Source organism: Malus domestica, chromosome 15 (assembly GCF_042453785.1).
Source record: "Malus domestica chromosome 15, GDT2T_hap1".
NCBI classification, from domain to species: domain Eukaryota; kingdom Viridiplantae; phylum Streptophyta; class Magnoliopsida; order Rosales; family Rosaceae; genus Malus; species Malus domestica.
Window position 1 is genome coordinate 36,666,310 of NC_091675.1, and position 15,707 is coordinate 36,682,016.

At 39.4% G+C, this 15,707-nt stretch overlaps 1 protein-coding gene across 1 annotated transcript; it reads right to left on the bottom strand.

The window, feature by feature from the left end:
* Positions 1 to 644: 644 nt before the first annotated feature.
* LOC103417352 (stress enhanced protein 2, chloroplastic) lies at positions 645 to 1,690 on the bottom strand. The gene has a single exon (XM_008355545.4). It carries the CDS (start codon positions 1,447 to 1,449, stop codon positions 892 to 894), a length of 558 nt encoding a protein of 185 aa, XP_008353767.3. The 5' UTR covers positions 1,450 to 1,690; the 3' UTR covers positions 645 to 891.
* Positions 1,691 to 15,707: the final 14,017 nt, after the last annotated feature.

Sequence of the window (15,707 nt, forward strand, 5' to 3'; positions counted from 1 at the left end):
TATTACCCCCAGTTGAAATAGATCATTGAACCTTTTTTTTTTTTTGATAAATTAACCCTTTGAATTATTTAAAATCGACCAATTTATCCCTTACCGTAGATTTTGTATTCAAGGGCAAATTAGTCTTTTCATTATCAATGCTTACTTGTCAGTTATAATCACCAATAAAATAATGACACGTGGACACAGAGTAATTCAAAATCTTATAGCATAATATGAAACATAAATAAACCAAACGTTTATATAACAAACTATTTCACATTGTCATTACACATTATTATGCATCCCCATGTCATAATTTTATTGATGGTTAAAAGTGACATGTAAGTATTGATAATAAAAAAACTAATTTGCCCTTGAATTTGATAGGATAGTGGACGGATCTAACGATAAGAGGTTAATTGACTTATTTCAAATAGTTAAGGGGGTTATTTTACCAAAAAGAAAAAATAGTTTAGGGGGTTAGTTAAAAAAAAAAAGAAAAATGTTCAGGAGAGACGAGGTTGCGTGTTTGTCATTTCCGGGCAAGAAAACATTTCCCAACATGGTTACAACCGTGCAAAGTAGCTTGGTTGAAGGCTTTTAGCTTTAAATTTGAAACCCTGTAGGGAGATCAGTCGGCATAGTGAAATTGGAAGATATAATTAATACAAAATTCATTTATTAATTTGGATTTATTTGACTACAGATCTCTCCTTGTAAACTGTAATGGTTAATTTTACAGAGGATGATGAACTCATGAGCTTAATTTGATACTATATTTATAGACACACACTCAAACACAACATTCACTCCTATCACATATGTAAGTTGGTAATTAATTATTAATCTAATGCTATTTGCTTTGCTTGTTTGATGACTTTGGAGATGGGAAAATCGATCCACCAATCGCTACGGTAGGTCGGTGGGATCATCGTAAAATAAGCCATCCACAATCTGGTCAATGAGCGAGTCAATTAACGTGTTGCAGCTCAAACTAAAGATCCGACCCACTCGGGTTCGGGCACTGGTGAGCCATGCACAAACCGCCGCACACGTCACCGCAGCCAAACACACCCCCGCCGCCTCCGCAATCCCCTCCACCTCCACTTTCCTAAACAACGAGTTCCCAGTCACCACCTCCACCGACACCGTCGCCGCGAAAACCACCATCGCCAGCCGACCCGACAGAATCTCGAAATCCTGGCTCTTCTTCGAGCTCTCGATGTACTCCGACAACGTCGCGAAGAACGGCGACGTCGTTTCGTCCTTCGTCTTCATCACCCTGACCAGATCCGAGCCGTACGATCTCAGAGTGCAGAGCCGAGGCTGAAGCACGATCTTCGCGCTCTTCGGATCTGAAGCCGCCGGTTTCGGAATCTGAACCGGAGCAATCGGTTCGACGCCGCGGACCGCGGGGCTTTGGAACTTCCTCAGCTCGCAGCGAATAACGCGCGCAGCCGTCGCCATGGAGGGAAAGTAAACGCGCCAAAACGGTGTGTACAGGTGGAACTGAGGAAGTCCGAGAATCTTGGGGGGTTTTGGATTTTGGAGTGAAGGGTTGGGAATTTGAGACGGTTTGGGATATTAGTGGGTGGCTTGTGAGGTGGAGGAGTTTGGGAACGTGGTAGCTGTTTTGCTCGATAACGTGCCTTTCACTAAATAATTAATTAAAGAAATAGTATTTGGCGGCTATGTGATGTTGTCGTAAGGTTATTGGGTGACGCTTTTCACACAATTTTCTCTGTCTTGCGTTCTTTGTTAATTACTCGGTTTTTTTTATTTTTTTAATTTTTTTTTAAATTTATTAGATTAGCGGTGGAAAATTAAAAAAATGTTAAATTACATAAAACTACCTCAATTATGGGTCGAACTATAATCTCATACCTCATATTTTAAACATTGCAATGTCATACCTCAACTTATGAATTCGTTGTAATGTCAGACTTCCATTAAGTTTTTTGTTAATTTGATTGTTAAACGATAACGTGGCCCACTAATTTCCTAAACTGAAATAAAAATTAATTAATTATTAATTTTTTATTTAACAATTAAGATAAATTAAAAAAAAAACTCTCTTCCTCACTCTCTCTCTACTCTCAGACCATTTCCAACCGAGAACCAGATGGCTCATTTTAGTTCTCTGACCATCCAATATATTAATATTTTACTAAACAGTACAGGGTTATATTTGCCTCAATCTCCAACCGAGGGCCAAAGGGCCATAGGGCTCGTTTTAGCCCTATCACAAAAAAAACCGTCTCCAACCAATAGCCAAACATAATTTATTATTTAAATTTAAGGGTAAATCTCAGTTTACTACCCTCATGTTTCGTAGTTTTCAACATTTAATACATCAATTTTTTTTTTTGTCCCAGAGTCATATCTAAAGTGTTAGTTTTGGGACAGTCTCATACATTCGTTAGTCAAACTGTTAAGTCTGCCGTTAACTAATGATGTGGTGCTTACATGGACAATGACTGAGCGCCACGTGTCATTAAGGGTCCACGTGGATTTTTTTTTGTTTTTTCATATAGGGTTAAAAAAAAAAAAAACAAAACCATCTTCTCCCTCATCCCCCGCACCCTCTCTCCCTCCCTCATCCTCGCACCCTCTCCCTCCTTTCTCTCTTCTGCAACCTGCACCACCCTCCCTTCTCTCCTCCTTCCTCCCTTATCCCTCCATTCTCTCATCTGCACCAACCCACCATGTTGCGGTTCTCGATCTCACCAAGTTTCCATCTTTCAATTGTCTTCAAGCTAAAGTTTAATCATTTTTTGCACACCACCAAGAAAAAAAATTCACCAACAAATTTATCCCACCAAACAAATCAAACCCAACAAAAAACAAATCCAAAAAACCAAAAAATAATTCAAGAAAAAGTAAAATAAAATGAAAATGCCAAGCTTCTTAAAGCTCCTGAAGCTTAAACTCGAGATGTGAACACGCTCAAACGCAAACCCATAAAGGAGAAACGCGAAGAACAATACATGATTGAGCTTCCTCAACAATCATATTGGGGCAAGATTCGGCGAGTAAAGTACAACTCTGAGAAAATGGCGCGCTACAAACCTTAGAAACCCTTTGGAGGTGTTGTGACGGTGAGAGAAAGAGAGAGAAGACATCAACAGAAACCATGTCGGTTTGGATATGGACTCCATGGTGTCGACACGTGTCAGCGATCTGGATGTTATTAACATCGAACTCAAGAGTAGCGATCTGGTGAACTCGTGGATCGAGTATGACAGGTGGAGTCAAGTCATCAATGTCTCGGTTTCATACTCGAATCTGAAACCCAAAGACTCGGGTTGCAGAAGAGAGAAAGGAGGGAGAGGGTGTGGGGGGATGATGCAGAAGATAGAAAGGAAGGAGAGGGTGCGAGGATGAGGGAGGGAGAAGACAGTTTTGTTTTGTTTTTGTTTTTAACCCCTTTTGAAAAAAAAGAAAAAAAAATCCATGTTGACCACTTAACGACACGTGACGTACAGTCATTGTCCACATAAGCGCCACATCATCAGTTAACGGCAAACTTAACAGTTTAACTAACGGATGTATGAGATTGTCCAAAAATTAACACTTTAGGTATGACTCTGGGATGAAAAAAACTTGATGTACTAAATATTAAAAATCACTAAACATGAGGATAGTAAACTGAGATTTACCATAAATTTAATGTTCTTTAATATTGTTTCATATTGTTTAATGTTGTTTCATGTTACTTAATTTAATTTAATATTGTATAATGGCTTAGGAAGTTATAGGAAAAAAATAGAATTTAAAAATAAAAATTAAAAATTTTTTTTTAAAATAAATAAAAAATAAAAAAGGCCTACCATTCCTGTTGACTAGGAATACGTACAATGATGTCAGATATAACCGACATAAATAATGAAAATTCTGACCAACCCAAGTCTGGCTCCTTGAGTTGGGCCAGCCAGTTGGCCTTTGACCCTTTTTTATCCAATGGGACCGCGAGTACTTTGGCCCAGCCCTCTGGACCCTAAATCCTTCGGTTGGCCTCACTTGTGTTCTTTTTTCTTTTTCTTTTTTTCCATCTTTCTGTCCTTGTTCCTGGGCTTCTTCAATTCACGCAAAACAACAGCAATCAACCACAACCTGCATCTCCGCCTACAACCAACCATCTCCGCCACACTTGCATCTAGCCTGCAACCAACCACAAACCAGCAATCTCACCTGCATCTCGTTGGCACTCCCATATTGTCTTACCTGCACCGCTCGAACCCCTTTTTTGACGTACAATCCTCCCTCCCAGAAAAGCAAAGACTTCAACTTTCTGTAAATTCATGCTTCTATTCAACAATTTACTCATAATTTAAAAATAAAAATAAAAATAAAACTTAATTTGCAAAATTTCCACATTTTCCCATTCAAATTCCAAAAATGCCATCTCAAAAACCATCTGAAATCATACAAACCAAAATCCCAGTCGCCCATTTGCCAACCCACCAAATCCAAAGCATCAGAGTCTCTTGAAATCAACCTTGTTCGTAGGATCGTGTTCAGGGAATCGGGAGCTTGATGGTATTCCCAGACCCTTTATTTACGAAGCCCAGACCCGATCTTTTTTAATCAGCCCAGATCCGACTCTTTGAATCAACCATGTTCAGCAATTTGGAGCTTGATGGTGATGCCCCTTTCTTTCTCCAAGTTTGTTCTTGAGAAATTGGGACCTGATGGGGGGCGACGATGCAGAAGTCTGATGTGGGGCCCGGTGGACGGGCAGAGGACTTGGTGGAGGTTATGGCGGCGGGGGCGGTAGGTTTTGGTGTGGATGAGGGGTTTGGAGTGCGAGTAGAGAAAGGAGGAGGGCAAGAAGGAGGTGATGGTTATGGGGTGGGAACGTTGATGGGTGGTGACTACGACAAGGCCAAGATCTGGAAAGACGAATTCCAGCGAACCGACAGCAAGGCCCCGGAGGTCAAGGTTCTCAAGGATGAGTCGGGAGACTCGGCCGTGGCTGCCATTGTTTCTCTGCAAGTGAGAGCAGAGAGCGTGAGAGAGGACGACAAGTAAGAGCAGAGAGAGACTGAGGAAGAGAGTTTTTTTTTAATTAATATTGTGAAATAAAAAATTAATAACTTATTAATAATTAATTAATTTTTTATTTCAGTTTAGGAAATGAGTGGGCCCCATTTTTGTCACGTTATCATTTAACAGTTAAATTGACAAAAAAACTTAACGAATGTCTGACATTGTAACGAATTCATAAGTTGAGATATGATATTGCAATGATTAAAACATGAGATATGAGATTGTAGTTCGACTCATATTTGAGGTAATTTTGTGTAATTTACCCTTAAAAATATATATGAAAAGTAAAAAGAGGTATAGAGATAACATAATTCTCTATCCATCTGCAAGTAAGAATTTATAGGTTTGATTTTTATTGAAATTCCGTTTGAACCAAATTATTAGAATTGACTACTATCTTAGCCCAAGTTCTCTATTCTCTTTATGCAATTATATCATCATAATATATACTAGTAGATGTAGTTGGGTAGTGGAACTACCACAGTGGCCAAGATGTAAACGAGGTCCAACCTCCTACACCTAAATAATAAGGAAAATCTTTGATAAAAAAAATAATAATAAGGAAAATCAAAGCACTTAATGAGCATGCAGAATGCTCTTATATGTACATGGTAAAACTTCAACTCAAGCCAAATAAAACTAGCAAAGAGCACACACTTTATGTGTGTGTGAACAATTTTTTTTAATAAGTGCATATTTTTTTTAATATTACATAATTACTGTTTTATCATCCTTATGTAAATATTGTGTATCAAAAGTGAGGGTAAAATTGAAAAAATAAGTATATGATCGTCATTTTCTGAAAAAAAAAGAAGATGGTAAAATAGGAAAAATAAGGATATGATTGTCATGTTGTCAAAATGTACAAAATTACTATTTTACCTTTCTCATGTCAATATTATGTATTCAAAATTGAGGGCAAAATTGAAAAAAAAAAGAGAAAAAGATGATAAGGCCTCTTCTCTTAATAGAATAGATATGAGCAGAGTTTCTACACAAACCTATTTTTGCTCGATTCACAGAATTGATCGAAACATGTCATATTATAAATTATAGGATAGGATTATATTTACAAAAAAAAATCAATTAATAATTAGACCACCATCCTAATCACGGGTCATTTTAAATCATGTTGTTGGTCAGGTTACCACCCTAATACCAGCCAAATGTTTGAATTTAATCTTTCTTTTCTTTTGCTACTTAATATAACTGTCTAATGATATTTTTTTTACTTGTAAGTGAGAGGTTTTAGGTTCGATTCTAGCCAAAGACGAACTTGAACCATATTATTGTTAGCGCATTATGAGACTAAATCCACCATCTCCCCTTAGTGTAGATAATATTGTTTGTTAAAAAGAATTTCTTTGTTTTTTGGGACTGTAAGTTTAGAGTGGTGATACACATACACCTCTTTTTACCTTCTTCACACCCCTTGTTAATTTCTTTTATTTGGCCTGTTTTAATTCATTCGATATGCCTATCGAAAAATAAGAGAAGTGTGTCAATAGCATCACCCTAAGTTTAATAAATAAAAAGAGGCATTTAGATCTAAGTCCGAAATCTTAAGTTGCATTTAGATTTAGTATAGTTCCATTTTCTTAGCAATTTAGTTCAAGTTGATTTTTTTTCTTATGCACGTTTTACTCTCTATAGTAAAAGTGAAATATTTGTAAATTTCTTGGTCTATGAATCAATTACTGGTATTTGAATTTTAAATTTTGAATCCTTAATGTAACAACCCGTCCCTAAAAATTATAGTTTTTAAAATTTTAATAAGTGAATTTATGAAAATGCCCTTCTAGGCAAATACGTTGACTTTTGTTGACCACCTATTCGTGACACGTAAAATCTGTTTTCTTGGTGAATACTTTTAGTACTCGTCGCTACGGACGCATGGGCGCAAGCAGAATTGAATTTGGAGCTATAACAAAGAAGTTATTAACGTTTAAAGTCGAGGACAAAATGGTAAATTAATTATTTTGTGGAAGGCTCCAGATTTTTGGAGCAAAAATCTGGTGATGCCACATGTGTGGCCAGGATGGAAAGCAAAGAAGAGAAAGGAGACGAGGGGTAGGTCACGACCCAATCAAAAAGGAGAGCAAGGAGGGGAAAGGAGGGAACCCAAAACCCTCATCTTTCTGGACTCGTGCACCCACACCAACCCATTCGGCCGGGGTAATTCAAGCCAATTTCACCATTTTTCGGACGAAACACATCCATCCATCACTTGCAACCTCTTCCATAACCTCCCCTCTACCAATTACACCCCAAATTTGAGAGAATTTCGTCTTGAAAATGTGAAAACCCGCACGGTATGTGCGGCTGGTTCAAGTGTAAATTCCTTAAATCCTGAAATGTTTTCCTCTAATTACCACCATCAATAGACTCCCCTTAACCTCATGAATAAAGCCCAAGCAATGGTTTAGGCGTCGGAGCTTGTTCCGACGGGTTTTAGCGAAATTGGAGCTCTTCCCGGCCTAATTGGCCTTGGTCACATGTATGAAAGTTACTCTACTCATTGAGATCTTCATTCGTGTAAATTTTGGTAATTTTTGGAAATAGTTAGATTTTTCCGGCTAGTCGGGGCGGCCGACCGCCACCCATAGCGTCACGTGGCCAGGGGGCCGTCAATGCTATTCTTAGGCTAAATTAAATGCCTTGAGTTCAGTTTTGGTAATCGTATGACGTAGGTTGATTGTTGGAACCTAAATTCTCTACGATACGTTATTAGGTCAATATATGCATTGATGATCTGAACGTTGGATCGTCACCAAACTTTAATACGTTATAGTACGTAATATTTGAGGAATGTTGGAACTTACAGATCGGGATTCCGACGTACGGATCTTCCCGAATTGGATTTGTAAGTTCATAAAATAAAACGTTGGCTGCTATTTGGTTTTGGCAATTGGCGGAGATTCGACCGTTGGATCGTTCCGAAACTTTAGGATGTTGTTCTAGAAGCATAATGTTTAACTTTGGAAGTATTGGATCAGTAATCCGTGATGCAGATCTTCTGGATCGAATTACGTAGGGATGTGTTTTATATAAATTATGTATTCTATCGATAAGATTTCTGAGACATGATTTGATAATTGTTCTAGGCACCAATCGTTCATGATGCCTCGATGTCTGTACTAGGGAGTTGTAGCGCGGAATCCAGGTAAGTGGGCTTTTGTTTTCTATATATATGTATATATGCTTTACGATTCCTAGAAACTATTTTTAAATGAATTTATGATTTAAATGCCATGTCAAGGATGCATTATATTTTAGTATTTGCATTAGAATAGTTTTGCATACTACTGAATGATGATGTGGAGGCCCAGGTAAGTTTCAGGTGAGTATATTATGATAATCGTGGTTGCATTATGTATGGTTATACGTAGATGCATTTAGAGCTCATTATCTGATGTGAAAATTAACTTGACACACAAATTAAACCCTATTGATGACAATTGTAGTATTAAGCAAGTAGGGATCGTTCTAGACCGGGGATTAACTAGGGATGCTAATCAACACAAATAAGACTCAAAAACACTAAACTAGACTCTATAGACTCAAAACTAACTTAAAACACTCAAAACAACAAAACTAGATGAAATTGACTCAATTCTAGACCTAACAAGTGATTTGGACAAAAATAAGACTTAACTTGACTCAAAAGACTAAAAGAAAACATGTTTTGACTCTAAAAACAAGACTTAAGAAAAAAGGATTTTGTTTTGACGAAATTAAAACTTAAAAACAGAAACTTGTAAAACAAACTTAAGAAGACACGAAATTGATGAAATAGAATGGTGAAAGGCTAGTTAGAGGGTTCATTCTCCACACATGACATATGCATACAAATCGATTTCCAATTATTCTTTCGATAAACCATGAATGACAATGCCCCAAATTAATTGTATTGAACTAATTAATTCTCAGATTTCCCTAGATTCATTGAATTGAATGGAAAACGCATCACAACCAAATTATTCTTTATCAAGTTCCCTAACTATGGAATACGCATGATAGAAACACTTAACAAAGATCATTAAGTTCAATGGAAACCATAAGCATTGACGAGACATTCATAACTATGAAAAGCATGTTACTCTTGCCTAGGATTTACTTAACACAATCGTGACTAGCGACTTTTACTACTCATGAATATAAGTTCATAACGATTAGGTGAAATTTCCTTATACTTTAGCATCAAATTCATGCATGCAAACTAAGTTGGCCACCTCAATCAACATACAAGAACAAGTTCTTAATAAAACAGATAAGCAAACCACATTCACGATTCATGAAACAATAATTCGAGGAAATCAATTCATGTAAAACATATGATCATGGCTTCGAATTCACCTCTAACTATAAAGAAATTAGTTCCTCATGTTCGCAAATAAACAAAGATAACTTGAATTAAACATTGAAAATAAAAGATGAAAAACACCTAGAAACGCTCCAACGATCCCAAAGGCTTGGGCATAGGCACGGCACCAGGTAGCTCCTTATCCTTCCTTCCTTGCAATACTCACGGCACAATGAGGGGTGAATGTGTTTGAGGGATGTATGAGTGTAGAATTATATGGTAGAGGGTGGTGAATGATTTATGCGGCAAGGGTTGGTATTTATAGGGTTAAAAACCCACGGCACAAGGTAGTAAAGGAAAAGGATTTTGAAGGCCTAATTTGTATAGGAAATTAATACACAATCCTTGAAGGAAAATGGTCTTCTAGAAGTCAGAAATCCAAAGGAAATAGGCAGAATAGAATCAGGTTTCTAGAACTTCTAGAAAGGTTTGTGGCGCCAGATTTGTAGGACAAGGAATAAGGCCTTCTAGAAAGGTTGTTTTGTGGCTGATTTCCTAGAAAAACAAGGGATAAGGTGCTTCACCTTTGTAGTAGTGGATAAGGGCTTCTAGAAACCAATTTTAATGTGTTTTATTTGTATAATTATCGCTTAGAAATAGCTAGAGTTCAGGCACAAACTAATTTGGAAAGGATAAGATAAGATAAGGCTAGTTTGGATAAGATAAGGTTGGATAAGGTTTTAGATAATGTTCCTTATTTTGAGCTGATTCCTTATCTTCCTTGACTTGGATTGATTTCTTCACTCTTTTCAGCACATTCCTAGCCTCTTGAACTTCAAATTCGTCCGTCCCTCTTGCTCCATTCATAAGCTATCCATTTGATGCCCAAAACTGCCTCAAAATGCTCCAAATTGCACTTTCTTGCCAACTTTGTCATATGGACCTACAAACACACGAAAATAGCTTAAAACACTATAATAAGTAGAAACTAACTATGAAAATGCAAGAAAACAAGCTAACTAAGTCGCATAACTATGCTTCTATCATTATCCTGCACCTCGGTGTTAGTGCTCCCGCTCATGGCCAGGGAACAGTCCTTCACGTGATGTTCACCTTCCGCACTGCACGTTCACCTTGGATCCAAGTTTGGTGCATAACCCTATCGTATAGACCACAATAGGTGGTTCTAACTCGTAGGTGACCCACGATTATTCACACAGCCTTCACATGATCGTAGCACTTGAACGTACTTATATACACCCAACCCTGTCGTACAGACCACATTAGGTGGTTCTGACTCATGTACAGGAAATTGGTTTATGAGCTATAGATTCAGCCATACAAGTCAAGTTAGGTGACTCTGGCTGACATATCATTTTACATTGAGTCATTTCACCCGCCTTACATATATATTACTGAGATACTCGACATGGCATATACTTGGTTATCACTGCTCTCGAGCATAATTTCTATATACGTACATATTGTTATTTTCTGGGAAATTATACGAGTTTTATGGTGAGGGTTTATTATGTTTAGAAAAAGAAATGCGTTTTCAAAAGCTTTGTTTTTGCCCACTCACGTTTTCTGTTTTGCGTCCCTCTAGGTTTTAGCTATTGAAAGTTCGTATCAACGAGGATCCTTGACGAATATCAGAATGGGTGGCTACCTCAGCGGGTATGATCTTTACCCACATTACTGTACTTTACTTATGCTCTGACGTTGCGTGTGAAATGGGTTCATTCCCACTCACAGCACACTCTCGTCTTTAGGCACTCTTAAGTTTAAATTTATTCATATTTTCCACATCACTATACTTTATGGCGTCGTCACCTTCCAGGTGTCGGCAAGCACAGCTCGATTCGTAATCCTAGCGGACATTTCGGGTCGAGTTGTGTCACTTAATCCATAGGCTACTACTTAAGTTAAATTTTGAATCTTGTTAATTTTTTTTTTTGAATCATTTACTTAAGTGGTGGATTGCTTTGTGGTTAGGGTCTTCCCTTGCAACTCTCTCCTAGGTTCAAATCTTCCCCATTTCCTCCTTAGTGTAGATTAATGTATAATATTGCTTGTACTAAAAAACCCTAATATACTAACAAATATATACGTTTATCAACAAAATAAACAATGTTATAGATAGATAAATACAATACTTTTTTTGTCAATGAGAATTTTTATAACAAAGTCCAAAAGGACCAAGTACAATGACTCCACTGGTAAAAGCAATAAATTAAAAAAACAACAATCCCATAAAAGGTATGTACAAACAAAATGCCGCATAATGCCACATATGCTTACAATGCTTATTTCTTACTAGTGACACATGATTTTACCTTCATCTTCACTTGTAAGTGAGAGGTCTTAGATTCGACTTTCGTCAAAGGAGAATTAGAACATTATTGTTAATCCATTGTGAGGTTAAACTCACCCTCTCCTAATTAGTGTATATAAAAACCATTGTTTTCTTATGCACATTGGTTGGAGTTTGGCAGGACATGAGTTAACCTTCTTAATTATGGGAATTTTTTTGGGATACCGGTGCCTCAGTTGAGCTGGTGTTCATAGCAATAAAGGCTTCACATATATTTATTTAGTTTTTTTAATTAAAAAAGATACCAACTAGTTTATTTTTTGTCGATTACAATTCCTAAAAGTGAAACATGAATTCAGAAAAATCAGCCTTCCTATGCCAGGATTTCACAACAACCACCATTACGCGCCGCCATGAACTCATGGAAATGACCCACCTCCATCAGCGGTGATAATTTGAACGGCGACTCTCCATCAATTCTCTCGCTCCTACTCTTCACTTTCTCTTCTTCCACTCTTACCTAGTTGTTTGGGATAAAATCTGAACTTTGGGCCAGAGAGAAAGTCGGCCCAAACCCAAGGCCCAGAGGAAAACTTAGGAGGCAGGAAAGAGGCTTTCGGCTGGGCACAAGTTACAAAGGCCACCTGCTTACCTGCTCAAAGACCACAGGGGGTAGGCTATTCAGTCACTACACAGCCCAATAAAGTACTTTATTGGTGGCATTCATGTAAAAAAGCTAGTGAGTCATCACCAAACCGCATTCGGGCACCGCTATTGCTACAGGAACCCAAGCTGAAGTCGTCTATAAAAGGAGGAAGAGAAGACAGAATTAAGGACACTCAAACAAACAAACAAAAGCCAAAACTCTGCTCAAGCCAGATTTGCCTTCAACGAAGCTGTAGTCAGCACAAGCCTTCATCCCATTCGGGATAAACCTTCCCAAACCCCTGTAATAGCTCTGCTACCTTGTTCATGGTGGTATCGATTCATTTTGTATCCTCTTCTCCCCCGTCAACCCCTCTAAAAGCTTTCAGACCTCTGACAGAGCCACAAAGATAGATTTTGTAAGAAGTTCAGCCTTGGCCGATAAGGTTCAAACTTACCCGACTATCTTTGCTCTGTCTTTGTCTTTTCTTTCTTTTAAAAGCACAATAACATGTTATATATTCCCAGTTATATACAAGTTATTTCTAGCAAAGTCATAATGAAAATGAGTCTTCAGCACTTGAATCCGATCTGAATCGCGTCAGAGTTCAAATCAGATCTAAGTCTTAAGCCCGCGGGCATGTAATTTAAAGATCAGTAAAGTCCTTGGCCTCAAGGCATAAAAAAGAACTCTATGTGGACTCAACCCATCCACGACAATCCTTGATAAGCGAGAAGTCCGAAGTTACTTGGGGCGCAAGTAATCAATCTATTTCTCCGTTTTGTTGCTATTATATCTTGATTTGTAGAAAAGGCTTAAGCACGGAGTGAATTCTGATAGAAAGCCTCAAGGCCTACACCTAAGGCCCCACGAAGGCATCTATTTAGCTTCATTTCATGTTGCGGTCTAGTTGGTCCGAGTATAAGGATTAACTCTGATGGGAAGCCTCAAGGCCTATACCTAAGGCCCTACAAAGGCACTCATTTGGGTTCGTCCTACCTCTTGGATTCAGATAATCAAAGGTATAATAGTGATAAGACTCTGGCAACCATAAAAGACCAAATATGATACATCCAAGCGCTGGTTTAGGTTGACAGGAAGCCTCAAGGCCTATACCTAAGGCCCCACAAAGACACCTGTTATATCTAACTTGGTTTCTCGGGCGTATACATATTCAATCAAAGCTTAACACCCATTCAACATCTGCCATACTAAAGATGGCAGTGCCACGCCTGAGCACGACAAAGTTAATCTTGATTGTGAGCCTTAAGGCCTACACCTAAGGCCCCACAAAGGCACCCTTTCAAATTAACTCTGTCCTTCTCTTTCAGAACTGCCCGACGAGCCTTGCCCGAAGTGTGTCTTGCCCGACCAAGATCTGCCCGACAAAGGCTTGCCCAAGCGAGTCCGAGAAGAAAGCAGAAGTACGACAGATACCCTCAACCGACGCCATTCTCCCAGGGGAGCTGTGTGCTCGTCCGCCAGGAGATTCCTGCGACGAACATAGTTTTGGCACGCCTGGTGGGACCCTCTGATCTGAAGATAAAGCTAAACATGCCAGAAGATTTACAGAATACATTGTTTCAAATGCTACAGAGACTGAATGAAGCCTCCCTAAGCTCTAGAAATGAGACAGGTTTGGCTCCTCCCAAAGGAGAAAGACACAGGACTACCCAACCAGATGAGGTAGTCATAGTCAACCCTGTGTTGCCCTTTTCTGAAGCCCCGGTAAACATGCTCAACATGACCTGGGCAGAGAAAGGAAAAGGGAAAATTATAAGGGAAGAAGAAGAAGGGAAACTAGCCAAACGACCTACGGAAGGGATAGGTAAACCATCCGAGTACCCAAAGGCTGCCATAATCAAAGGGCTGGTTATGTGTAGTAAATGCCAGTGTGAATGTAAACTCGAGATTCCCCCAGCTGGAGTCCTTATTGATCACGAGTTAATTAAAAGAGAAGCCCGCGAAAGGCTTAAGCAGGCAACAAGAAAAAATACTTCCCGAAGCGTTTTTCAACGTTTAGAAGGTGATTCCCAACCCAAGGCGTTGTCAGAAGTATTTCGAAACTATGAAGTTTCTGACGAGGCAGAGGACATGGAAGCCAAACTCCAAAGAAGTACAGAGCAGCTTCAAAATGGCCAAAAGGGGAAGGAAGTCAGAAGAACTGATGGGATAGCTAATCCTGTTAAGAAAGCAACTCCTGCATATCGTGGGCGGAAATGGTATGTAGTTGGAAAAGATGGGCAGCCCACCAGACCAATGGGAGCATCCATGGTCAGAAGGGTTCAAAGGCAGCACAAAGCCTACATGAATTCCCTGATGACCCCCATCACCTCTGAAGCCTCAAAAAATCAAAAGCCAGAGAGGGCAACATCTAGAAGTAGTAGTCAGCTTCGTTGGCGAAGTAAGAAGGAAGTAGAAAGGGCCAATGGCAAGACGGAGGGTATGGGGAATCATGTGCCACAAAGCCAACATCCTGGCAAGTATAGGATCTTAAGAAGGGCTCAGGAAGATCTGACTATGATGCCAACACCTGGTTGGAGGCCAGGGCCCACCCATGAGGAAACTGTTGCATCTGAGAGGAGACCAACCTTTCTGCCTTTGGATCCGTTTGGTGAAGTTCCAAAGCAAGCGCTGTACGGAGACATGAATCAACCACAACAGGAAGGGATACCAGAGCCCTTACTACCAGCCGATGCAATGGCCTGGTTAGACGAGTTCATGGATCACGTTGGGAGCAAGAAGGAGGACTTGCTCGAACCCAGCAACTTCCACATCAACATGACGTATGTATTATCCGCCATGTTTGGCGCCAGGCCTGACCAGCCCGCTACCATGGAAGGTGATTATGTAACAACTGAGCCGATGATGGCTCACGTCAATGTGGAGGTAGTTACAGAGGAAGACTCAGGCAAGGTTGAATCCTCAAAAGTACCTAAAGGTGGTCCCCTACGGATTTACACAGATAAAATGGTGTTCAGCCGCCCAAGTATTTCGTTGGCCAACCACCTGAAGCCTATATACGTTTCAGCTCATCTGGAAGGTGTACCTTTCAAAAGAATTTTGATTGATGGAGGAGCGGCTGTTAACATATTGCCAGCCAAGCAGATGAAGAGGATGGGGAGAAGCACTGAAGATCTTATTCCCACAAACCTTACAGTCTCGAGCTTTTCAGGTGCCATCACCAGGACTCATGGGATATTACCTTTGGAGGTAGATCTGGGGTCCAAGAAAATAATGTTGGCGTTCTTTGTAGTAGACTGCACTTCCACTTACGGGGCCCTACTTGGAAGAGATTGGATTCATCAAAGTTTAGCCATACCTTCTACTCTTCATCAACAAGTGGCTGTATACCACGAGGCAAGTACTGAAGGATCAAGCTTTTGGGAGTTGGTAGAGGCCGAATCACGGCC